Raw genomic sequence first — 12,000 nt, forward strand, 5'->3', positions numbered from 1 at the left:
CTTATTCTGCAAATATCTTATAAGATCATTAGGGGAATACTTTAAATGATTTCTGCATCAGGTTATTTGACAAAATTTAATTAAAGATAATACTAGAGAAAAGCATTAATTTTTGTATGTGTGCTATACAGGTCCTACTTAATACATTGATCCTCTCAGTGAGATGCAAGTGAATACAGAATTTTAGTCTTAAACCTTATTATGTGTTATTACTAGCAGTCTATTTTTCAAGAAAGAACGAAAGAAAGGGTAAAAAAAAAAAAAAAGAACAGGAGCAGAGATATGAGGAATATAAGGAAGCAATGAGACAGTGTTGGTCAGCAGGCAGCGATCACAGCACGTCGGTAGCCTAGGCCACTGCCAAAGTTTTCCAGGGCACAGCAGCTGGGCACATTTAACGCTTGATGCTTTGTGAAATGAAGGGATTATATCCACCTCTAATGATGTCTTAATCATACGTGTGAGTCCACAGTTCCGGCTACCTATGCTTTAATGTTCACATGACAGGAACTGTAATTCATTTGTTTACACACACGGGCATGTTGCTGTGTATTAAAGACCAATGACAGTAATGAGCAGGGCTGAAAGTCAGGCATCCAGTTTAGCAATGGGGAAAAAAATGAGCACAGAAGTCATTTTACATGGTGAAAAAAATATTTCTGAAAATTGTTCTTCCATTTTATATATCATTATATTCTGCTGTTGCAGAAGAAAGCTTGATCAAGATGATTCATTCCTACTATGGTAAAGATAATTCATTTCTTGTTGTAAAAGGATGTTGTAACATTTTCCGATACAGTGTTTTTATACCCTGCCTTTCAGCACTATCAAATGTAATTATAATTGCCTAAACAACTCTTTTAATTACTAACGACAAGATGCTTAAAAAAGGTGTTTTGTGCAATATAGACATTTAGTTACCTAGTATGATGAAGACAAAATGTCCAAATAAAAGAAAAAAAAGACCAGCAAGACAGGGCTGGACCATGACAAGTGAGGACAAGCAAAGAAGAGGTGCTACAGTGCCTCTGTCATCGGGGGAATCACCATTTCTCCCCTCCTCTGCGGAACATGATCTGTTTCTCTGTACCTGCCAAGGTTCTTACACTCACAAGGAATTTTGGATAAGGGCGAGAAAAATACCTCTGTACTCATTCAGACTGAATCATAATTCAGGCTCCAACAGCCCTCCCTGTGACAAATATTTTTTCTTCTGGCACAGTAGAAATCAGTTTGAGTTCCTGTGCTCTGTACATGCCAACATTCCCTCTTTTCCCTCCCCACCAAAAAAAACCAGTCATTAAAGAAAAAAAATGGAATATGAAAACTAGGATATACACACCTTGAAAACTCGGGACATACAGGGGTTCTTCGCCTGTGACTGTGTTTAAACAAACTGCTGCTTTTTTATTTTATTTTTGTTGATTATTTTAAAATCACCAACATTATTTTAAAACATATGCACCAAAAATAAAATCCATTGTGTTATGGAGTGCACCCTTATTGCCATACAGTTATTTAGGAGAAAATACTAACTCCTGTGTATAAAAATGATACAGAATCATTGCACATGAAATGGTACACAGCTTCTTCCATTACCAGATGTAGAAGTTCAGTTAAAGGAATTAAGAACCTGACTTAGCCCTATTTTATGGCAGAGCTTGGAGATATTTTGAAAGCAATTACATATGGTAAGACCAACCACAATTGTAAGGACTTGTTTCAATGGCATGAGAGAGGCCTTCAAGTTTCACGTTCGTTCCTGCATTCCTAGCCTAGAAAGCCTGAGATCACATTTCCCCTGATGAAAGCAGTGCTTTAGGGGGGGCTGAACTCAGTCTCCCTGCAAAATTCACTCAGCTCAAGCGGCTCAGAATGGCATAGGCGTTCTCCTCACGTGTGCTAGCAAGAGAGCCACCGAACACAGGGTGCAGTTGCCTCCGGGGTCACACCCTGCTGGTCTCATTTATTCTGGAATTTAGAATCACAGAATCATTAAGGTTGGAAAAGACCTCCAAGACGATCTGGTCCAACCATCGCCCTACCACCACTGTCACCCACCAAACCATGTCCCTAAGCACCGCGTCCAACCCTGCCACACCACCGCCTGCCCTCTGAGCGAGGCACAGCCTGGGCACTGCTCCTCTGTCCTCTTTCCTCTTCCCTTCAAGGCAGCAAAGCCTCGGATGGAGCACATCCGTGCTGACCGGCTAAAGAGCTCCTACTCTTTCTTAATTTTCACACATTTCACCATTTTGTCCACTACAAGCGTTTTATTTCACACCGTATTTTTGGCACTCAATACCTTGCGGAACTTTATGACCAGGGAATCGCTGCCCAAACCCTTCAGCAAGGAAGCTTTACGCTCCCTCCCCAGCCAGCTGAGCCAAAGGACACCGAGGCTTGACGATACTCGACCCAAACCCCAGCAGCGGAAGAAAACCGGGAGCCAATCCCGACAGCCTTGTCACGATATGACACGGGCCGATCAGTTCCCCTCTCGGTCTTCTGTTTCGTGGCTGGATTTGGAGTTCCCCGGCCGCCGGGGAGGCCGCGGGGCGCCCTGAGGTGCCGGCGGGGCGCGGACGGCCCCTCGGCCCGGCGCTGCCCGCTCCCGTACCTGGCTCGGCGCCGCTCCCGGGCCGGCCCCGCGCTCCCTCCGCCCGTTCCGAGCCCGCTGAGGCCGCCACGGCCCGGCCCGGCCCGGCCCGGCCCGACCCGCCGCGGTTGCTAAGGGCCGCGGGGGCTGCTGGGAGTTGTAGTTCTCCCGCGCGGTCGCTTTCGTATTGCACAACGGGCGCGGCGGGGGCAAAGAACTACTGGGATGGGAGAAAAGATGGCGGCGATTGTTTGCCGCCGTTGCCGAGCAGCTCGATACGCCACTTCTCCATTTTTGCGGTCAGGAGCGGCTAGAAATTAATCAGCACGGACTTAGGTAGGGCTGCCTGTCGGATGCAGAGGTTTGTTGTCCAGAACCGGCGAGGTTCACCATCTGGGGGCGAGGAGACTACAAGCCCCAGCACACACCGCGCAGCGGCGCATCCCACCGCACCCCCAGCAGCCCTGCGCGGCATGCCGGGACATGTAGTTCCCCCTCATCTCCCGTTACGCAAATGAGCGGCGGAGTGGGCGGGGCGAGCCCTCCTCCCGCCGCCTTGCGATTGGCGGCGGGGCTCTGAGGGAGAGAGAGCGAGCGAGAGCGGGGGCCGGCCCCCCGCGCATGCGCAGAGCGGGGCCGGGGCGCCGCTGCCGGGCGGGCGGCCGCGGGGGCTGTCAGTGAGGCGCGGAGCCGGCGGCGGCGCCGGGCGGTCCCTGCGCTGAGGGCAGCCCGCGGCCACCGGCGCCACCACAGCCGCCAGCAGCAGCACAGCCCTGCCTCCCGGAGCGTCCCGGAGCTTCCCGGCCAGCTCCCCCCGAGCAGCCCCGGGCGGTGGCGGTGATGATGAACAGGTTCCGAAAGTGGCTCTACAAACCCAAGGTGAGCGGCTCGGGGGGCTGCGGGGGGCGGCGGGATGACAAAGCACGGCGGCGCCTCGGGCTGTCTGCCCTTCCTCCTCTTCTGCCCTTCCTCCTCATCCTCCTCTCCCTCCTCTCCTTCCTCCTCTCCATCCTCCTCTTCCTCCGAGCCGCGCGCCTGAGGCAGCGCACAGCCTCCTGCTGTCGCGCCGCTATCGCGACAGCGCTGTCGCGAGCACCTGGCCCCCCTCTGTCTCCCCCCCCCTCCCCTCTCGTCCCCGGCACCCTCCTGCTGCCGGCCGGGCTTCGGGCGGCGGAGCCGAGCCCGGCTCCCGCGGCCCCCGGAGGGCACAGCCCGCGTGGGGGGGGGGGGCGCCTGGCGCGCACGGACAGAAAGTTGAAGCGTGGCTTTAGGGGAAAAGTTGAGGTTTTCCTTTTTTCTGCGGTCGGAACCCCGGCCGGCGTGTGTGGGAGAAGGCTGCTCGTCTGGCGTGGCTGCTACGACCCGAAAGGGAGGTAATTCAGGGGCGGAGGAGCTGGGAGCGCCGTGAGGAGCTCTGGGGAGCTGAGCGGGCAGCGAGGGGTTGCAGGGAGCGCCCGACAAACTTCAGTTGTGTTCCCGGTAAACTTTGTCCTTTCTTTCATACCGATGAACTTCTAACGAGTAAAAAGAAGCACGGAACTTGCAATGAATAAAAGAAGCAGAAGAAATCGCAAATGCAGCTTTTGTCACCTTTTCTTTATCAAAACCAATTAGCCTTCCCTCTAATTGTCTTCCTAATAGAGATCCGATCTCTTTTTTTTTTTTTTCCTGATAAACCCCACTTTATTAATATGCAATTTCAAGGGGCGCATCAAACGGTGCGTGCTTATCTCTCCGTGGGGCTTATCTGTCCGTGGGGCTGATCAGCGGGGCCGGGACCTTTGCACACCCGTCGCGTGGCACCAGCCCTCCCAAAGCCTCCCGGCAGCGCTGTGACAGCAGCGTCGTGTCCGGGCTGCGCCGAAGGAACCACGCAGGAACAGCTGGGGGACTTGGCAAACAGCTCGGGTTGGTTTCGGAAGCTCGCTGCATCGCTTTCTGTGCTCGTCTTCAAAATGGGGCGCTGGAGAGCGTAGTAACGTGACGACCTGTTCCTTCAGGAGCAAGCATTTGCTCTGATTTGTCCATTGACTTGTTATGGATAATGTTGAGATGAATATACAGAAGTTTGCACGGTTGTTTGTTTGTTTTTGGTGGAAAGTAAGACGGAGGCGTTCACATGTAGGGAGCATCGCTTTCCTGGTTGTTCTCCTTGCTGTCCAATTTGACCAGAGGGTTCTTAGGATTCCTTCCAGTAACGCTGGTGGGTTCCACAGTCTGTTCTGAAACGGTTTGGAACATAGTCTGGTTTGAAGTTGATTCCTTCTTGGATTTTTATTCTGGTGGGGGCTTATCACTGCTTATGTTACTTAGTTATAATCTTCTGTTAGGTCCTGCAGGCGCCAGGTGTGTTTTATGGGCAGTAGCAATATTGAACTGATGATGGAGACTGCTTCTTTTGAGGCTTTCCAGATACCAGTACGGTGTAACAGGACTGCGTGGCAGCTTTTTTTTGCACGTGTGGGGTGTTTGGCTGCTGCTTTGATCGCATCCAGAGCTGATTGTGAAGGCAGCAGGGGAATGGGACTGGGAGGGAACAGGAGAGCAGCGGGTTCACAGCGCAGTCCGGCCAGGCACCTGAATAGATGCTCATATTTGTACATGGCTGAGACTGAGAAATGGAACAGAGAGGTATTACTCAACACGATTGAATTACAAAGCCGTCAGGATAATTGCCAAGTTACTGTAAGAGGCAGGGACCTGCATCTAGGGAGAGACATTTACTTCAGAACTGCTGCATCTGTTTGAACATGGCAAGGATGTGAGAGAAAATGTGGGTGTAGGGAAGTGGAAAGTCCTGACTAATGTTGGGAGCGTGTCATGAGAGCAGCACGGCTTTCCTACGTCCTTACGCAGCCAGCGCTCTGCCTTCTGGCCCTGCCCCGGCTCTTCAGGTGTGCTGGCATACCCGGACGTCAGTAAGCAGGGCGGTGGAGGTACCCACAGAGAGAAATAAACGGCAGCGATGGGGTCTGCACGGCTGGCAAGAGGCAGAGTTTTAGCTGATGCATTAGAAGCAGAGCAGAGAGATGGGGCTCGGTTTCCAGCCTCCTGTGCTGCATCGATGGTGGCTGAGATTTTTGTGTGCTTTCGTGTTGGTGGAACGACGGCTGTACGGTTTGACCTCCTCAGGGCGCTGCAGGCATCCCACTGCCTCTTTGGCTCTGCTACCATGCGCAGAAAAAGGATGATTCCTTCTAAATCAAAATATTTGTGCGTATGCAGGGATAGACCAGAAATATTTCCTGTCACTCCAGGGAGCTTCTTATCTTGTACCTTTTGCTGTCGGAACATTCCACAGGTGCTAGGTCAGAGCCTGCTCCCGGGCAGACCTGAGCATCCCACAGAAGTATGGGAACTGACTGGTTTTGTACAGTTCAGAAATGCTTTTGATGCCCAAAATATTCCAAATAACTTCTATGAACGCCGCTGCTGAAGTTCCAAGAATAGCTTGGAAAAGGAGCAGATAAGAGCTCACCGGGGTCGATGTTTTGAATTGAGATCCATTTTATTGATATTTTGAAAGAACTGTTCAGTATTTGACATGGGAAAAAATAATCTCTCTAACCACAACTTAAAGATGTTTTTAATCTGCTTAGCATAAAAGACTGGAACATCTTCAATGGGTGTTTATTTTTCTTTATTTAAAATATTAGTTGGTGATTTACATCTACGAATCTGAATTTCTTTGGGTTTTCTTCAAGCTGATCGTTGCTTTCTGTAGCTGGATTAGCAGATGCATTTTCAGGACACGAGATTGTCGCTTTCTGTTAACATGTTTCTGTGAAATAACATCTAGGGACGCGTGGAATGGCTGGTACTGGGAGAAAGCTCGTTTTCGTGTCTGTGCATAGTACCTTTCTCTAACTTTTTAAGGGTCTTCTTACTAAGCTATGTTTTGAGAAAGTAAGCCCTAGGTAGCAATAATGCTTTTCATAATATTTATTGAAGGACTTAGAATAAAACATAGATATGCTAATTTAAAACAAGGCTTTAAAACAGGAGCTAGTAAATGAGCATCTTGGAAGAAGATTCCATGCAAGTAAGAGAAAGAGAGAACGTTCCTAGGGGATAAAGAGTAATCCCCTAATGTAGAAAAGTGAGAGCCAATGGCAAAATATTAATCTAGTGACCTCTAGGAGCTTCTGCACTACCTTGCGTAAGGATAAGTGTTTTTGTTTGTTTGTTGTTGTTTATATATATGTATGTATCTTTAAAAAGCAGGTAAAAACTGAACACTCAAACCTGCACATAACAATGTAATCTTGCTTGGTTGTGTTGTCAGTGTTGCTTTGTGGCAGAGCTGACTCAAAGCATTGAAGGATGGGAAATAAATAGAAAATAGCCAAGACTGATTTTTTTGTTTTTTATTTTTTTGGAAAAGAAGAGGAAAATGCTCGTAGGATTTTTTTTTTTTTTAGGAAAAAGCTGTATACAGAAGATGATGAATCAAAGTATGAACTTTAGAGGAACAGAAGATAGTAAAAATTACTCTCGAATACGTGCTTAACACACTGTGAAGAACACTTTTAAAATTGAGTCAGTAGAATGAGATGTAGGAAGAGGAAGGATTATTTTAAGTAGCGCTTTGATGGACTGAAATGGTGAGAAATGAAAAAGGATGAAGCTACTGGAATAGCCAAGCAACTATTGAGGCTAGTTTGGGGTGAGAGAAAGGAAAAGGAAGGATCAATTTACAGAGTGATAGGAAGAAAGCACTATCTTATTTTAGCTATAATTTCCACATCTTAAAAGTGAAGTGTTTAGTCTTCACAGGAGAGAACTAGAGCGAGTTCAGTCGTGGGAAAAGTGTCTTAAGAAAACTACTTGAATGAAGAGTGAAGGAAGAGGTAAATTGCATTTGTAGCCTAAAATTTCTTTTTACTGGTGCCGTACAGTAATCAAAGTCTTTTGGGCACTGCTGTTTGTGAACAAAACCTGGTATTTAGTACTATATTTTTATTAACATCTTACTACTTTCAAAGACAAAATTTAGGAATCTTTCTTATTTGGGGAGACCTCAATTACCCGCTTAATTATTCTTGTTGCTGCTGTCTGATCAGAGGCTGCAGCTATCGAACCGCATTCATCAGCAATATTGATAAAAATCCAGAGGAAGGCAACTTACACATCCACAGACATAGCTTCAGAGTTCTGTGTGCTGGCGTGCTTTATTTTAGAAGCACCATCTAGTGGTTTGAACACACGTGTGGAAACCAGTGATTCTTTGCTGCTCACTGTGGCTCTGCAGCTGGCTTAAGGTAATTCCAAGTCCTGTTGTTTCTTGGCCTTGGTTTACCTGCAAAAGTCAACTGGGCAGCTGTTGCAGTTGTCTATTAAGGGAATTGCTTGGCTGTTCTTAATTACCCTGATGTGGGAGCAATGCGTGCACCTTGCAAAGTGACTTTTTGGACGTAGATTACCGTGAGCAGAGTCACGGTATGTCAGAGTGGAAGTCCATCTAGCCTGGTGTCATGTCTGGTGGTTCTCGTTCGCTGCATCCCGTAACAGACGCCTAGGGAAAAAAGATGAGAGGAATAGGAAGTGATATTTCCCCCGGGCTTTCTTTTGAACTTACGGCAGTCTGCGTTTTCAGGAGTGTGCTGAGCTGCAGATTGTGCCCGTATAATTCAATAGCTTGGGAACATTTTTCCTTAAACTGTCTAATTGTTTTTCAATCCATTTATACTTCTGGCCTCCATTATGACTCCTGGCTACTCAGTGCTTAAAGCCCAGTTTCCCTCTAGTGAGGTGAGCGTTTTCCAGCATCCATCAGTGTGAGCCAGTGTGTCCCTTGTCCTGCAGACTCCCTTTGCTCTTTCCCTTGGAAACTTGATTTGGATCTTTCGACTCCCTCTCATGTCCCCCCCACGATCGTTACCAGAACTTAGAAAAAACTTCTTAAAGAACACATTGTGCTCTTCTATGTTGTTTAGAAGAATCACAATACAAAAAGAATGTCTGCGTTGACCACAGTATTTAAGCTCTGGTAGTTGAGGGTGCCCAAAGAATATTTTCTTACTGAGCTAACTAAAAAATTAGCAGTGCAAATACCTTTGACATGCTTCATTTAGCTGTTTTAATAGTTATGATCTACTGTCTTGGCAGTTCTGTTAGCAATGTTCATTTAAAAATGCATTCAGTAAAGCTATTTTTATATACCGATGTTAAAAATAAATGAATTGGAAGCCGCGTAGGTACGTTTGACTCATGTCTGAAGACTGACCAGCCTTCACTACGCATCCGAAAAAGCAAGTTTCTGAGGCTCAGTTGTTTTACTGGAGGATGCTGCTTCGTTGGAGTCTGCCTTACCTGTTCTCAGATGAGTCTTTTTTTTCATCTTGCAAGTACAAAATATTCCAGTGTATCTAAAATTACAAGCTGGTTTAATGGCCACATGCTCTCTGCTTGTCTTTTGGACAAGAACTGCTGCTCTGCAGACAAGGTGAAGCTGCCGAGCCCCATGAACTGAAGCTGTCCCCAGCCAGCTAACGCCAAGCTCTCAGCCCCCCGTGACAGGCAGTGCTGTGCGGTAGGATTTGGTTTTCTTTTTTATGGCAGCATCCAAGCCTGCTGTTTGGAAACAGGCGAGTGACACAAGTTGTAATACACTTTGCAGAGCTGTAGATTTAGGATGTAGGAAAGGGCGAGCTTTAGGGGGGTTGTGTGTTTGGACAACAAAGATGCAGCCTTCCTGTCTGAGTGCTCCTTGCTGTTAAAACCAGAGAGTCTTGCTCTTTTTTACTTATTTTGATGGTGTGAGTCAGACATGCTGCATTCTGTCCGTGTATTTCTGTTCTCCCCTGCAGCTTGTAGGATTTTCCTTCTTGTTTCCCAGTGGGCAGTGACCCTTTTGCAGTACTTCCTCAGGCCTCTAACCTGGGTATTCTTCTTGACTGTCCTCATCCTGTTGGTGGTTCTGCTTTCTCCTATTCCTCTCTATTCACCATCTTCTCCTCCCTAGAGTATTGATGCTTTTGATGTTGTTTAGGATCAAGATTCCCTGAAGAGCTGATCAACAGGAACTGGGTTATCAAAGGAAATAGGATTCTGCAGCAAGGCTGTGATTATCTATAACATTGCACTGCAAGGGAAGCTGAGAATGTCATATAAGGACTGCCCCTACTTTACCCCGTCTTTATAGGGCACAAGATCATTTTTCTTTTCTCTCGCAGGATCTTTAGCCATGCTTGATGGCTGTTCAGAATGAATAACGTAACAGCGAGCATCGTGTCAGTTCCATGCACTGTGCGCTGGGTGAATGCAGGGACGGAGAGCTACCGGGGGAAAGACACTGAAGGGGAGAGAGGTGAACAGTGTAGAAGAAAGTGCTCAGAATAAAAACATAAGAAAACCAGTCTGAGGGTGGAAAAAGGGGAGGAGATGACTCTCCTCTTTCGAAATGCACGCTTAATATTTTCAGTTGGGCCATAGGTTAATTTGAATTGGGGTGATGTTTATGCTGGAATGTCTTAATTCCTGCCATCATCTGGCACTTTGATCTCGGAGAATTACAGGTGGTTGAAGCTAAACTAACCGGATGCTCAGGGTGTTCTGCATTTCTACTTTGCATTCTTCTGATTTTCTCCTTCCTTTGTCAACCTTTTAACATAGGAGACATTTCCTGCAATTCTGAAGTTCATCAGATGTTGAAAACAATCAGATTATCCAAGTTACCATTTCTGCTCTGTACTGACGTTACAGAGCTGAGCGTGAAAGGAGCCTTCCGTGTTTATCTAAAGTTGGCTTTTGGATGGTTGTCATCTTAGGTATCTTTTTAGAAGTGATAAGGGGTGCTCATATCAGTGCCTCTGTGTAGAAGGAGATTCAGAGAAGCATCAGTCCATTGGCAGAAATTTCACCTTCCTGTATCAGTGCAGTTGCTGGACTTTGAGTGCTCTTACCATACAGATAAGGACGTATCAGACTGTTTCCTCTCAAGCCCTACAAATCCTTTGAAAGAACTGCCTGCTTTTACGTAACTTTCAAGATTGAGAAACATAGAGTACCTGCACTTCTGAATGCATTATTTAATGCTTTTGTAAAGTGTTTTTATGGAGCTGGATGAGCGTCTCTGATCTAGTTGACAGCCTTACGAAAATGGCTTGACGCAATAGAGAAGACATCATTCTGTGGTGCAAGATGGATGGAAACCCTTGTAGGGTACGGCAGAGTTAATAGGACATAAGGAGCAGGAGAAAATGTTAAGGGCCATAAAGCAAATCTCATCTTGAACCTGTGATTTATTTGGCTTTGTATTTTAAGGTGTTTTGCAGGTCATCACTGAAGCATAAGAGATTAAATGGAAATGGTAATTAGGTTTGCTGCAGTCCGTTGGCGATGACTGGTGCGTGCTCATCCTGGAGCAGAGTGACTGCTTTTGTTTATGTGTGTGTAGGTCCTGTAGGGACTCAGGGTGCCCTGGTGAGGTCTCTTAGATTCTTGTGTTTGCCTAGGCTCTGTTGGCCCATTAGGTGGTGGTGAAGAGGTGTTAGAACACTTTGCATTATTTTTTCCCTGTCAAACTTTGTTTCTCTTTGGTATATAATGCTTCTGATGGTGAGCTTGGCCAGAGCTGGAGGGCTTTTTGAAGACTAAAGGGTACTAGGGGATTGTTCCAAGGTAGGAGCTTCCTGTGTACTTTGTAGCTCTCTTACAGTTTTTGTATAAAGCCTGTAATAAGACCGCAGTGTCATGATGAGTAACAAATAATTGGAAGAGGGCAGGTCGGTTATTTTGTGTGCATATTGTTTACCTATAGGAGTTCACTGGTGTCATTGGTCATTTGGTTGATATTTTCTTGATAATTAAATCACTATCAAGTGTTTTATTCAGAACTGATGTGTTCAATTTGGAGACTGCTTTCAGATGTTGGATTTTTGTGTGTTTTATTTCCCTAACAAAGCTGCTGCTTCTCCCTGGATTCTTTTTTTCCATAGTTGAAGACTTGCTATAAATTTTTTTTGCCTCATGATTTCAGTCTAGAGATGCGGCGCATAATATACCCGATAGCGGTCATGATGGTAGGAAGGAAGGTACTGAAGTACTCCGTTTTCCTTGCTAGAAAAGGCAAGGAAGCAAGGTTTATTGTTAGGCATTCATCTTTATTTCATAGCATACATTCTACTGCCATTTTTTGTCTTGTTATTTTAAAGGGTGTATTATCTCAACCAGCTACAGTATCTCTTCTGACAATTGGTTTCTTGAAGGAAGTCTCAGCCTTAGAGTCTATCTATTTTTCAGTAGACTTCTTCTCCTATGTAGCTTGGAGAGCTGCTGTCTGGCACTTTCATGGTAGACAGTACTGTGTGTCGCTGAGAGCAAGAGTTTCAAGTATTTTCAGATGTGGACTCGGGCTGCAACTTGCAAAATGAATGCTGCTTCAAAAAGTCCCGAAGTAT

General features: G+C 46.4%; 2 protein-coding genes across 6 annotated transcripts in view; one reads left to right on the forward strand and one right to left on the reverse strand.

Annotated features, from left to right (window-relative positions):
- The window catches only part of CFAP99 (cilia and flagella associated protein 99), a 56,792-nt gene extending 54,039 nt beyond the window's left edge, over positions 1-2,753 (reverse strand). Inside the window, exon 1 of one of the 2 annotated variants that reach the window (XM_083835217.1) lies at positions 2,621-2,753. The gene's annotated coding sequence lies outside the window, so the exon portion shown is untranslated. Of the gene's footprint in view, positions 1-2,305; positions 2,601-2,620 lie in introns of those variants that run through there. The other variant, XM_083835218.1, reaches the window with a different exon arrangement.
- Positions 2,754-2,906: 153 nt separating this feature from the next.
- ZFYVE28 (zinc finger FYVE-type containing 28) overlaps positions 2,907-12,000 on the forward strand; it is a 147,868-nt gene continuing 138,774 nt past the window's right edge. Inside the window, exon 1 of one of the 4 annotated variants that reach the window (XM_083835213.1) lies at positions 2,907-3,478. In XM_083835213.1, the coding sequence (XP_083691339.1) occupies positions 3,440-3,478 (39 nt within the window). In that variant the 5' untranslated portion in view covers positions 2,907-3,439. The remainder of the gene's footprint in view (positions 3,479-12,000) is intronic. The other 3 variants (XM_083835215.1, XM_083835212.1, XM_083835214.1) reach the window with 3 other exon arrangements.

The sequence above is a fragment of the Anser anser genome (assembly GCF_964211835.1).
Source record: "Anser anser genome assembly, chromosome: 4".
NCBI lineage: Eukaryota > Metazoa > Chordata > Aves > Anseriformes > Anatidae > Anser > Anser anser.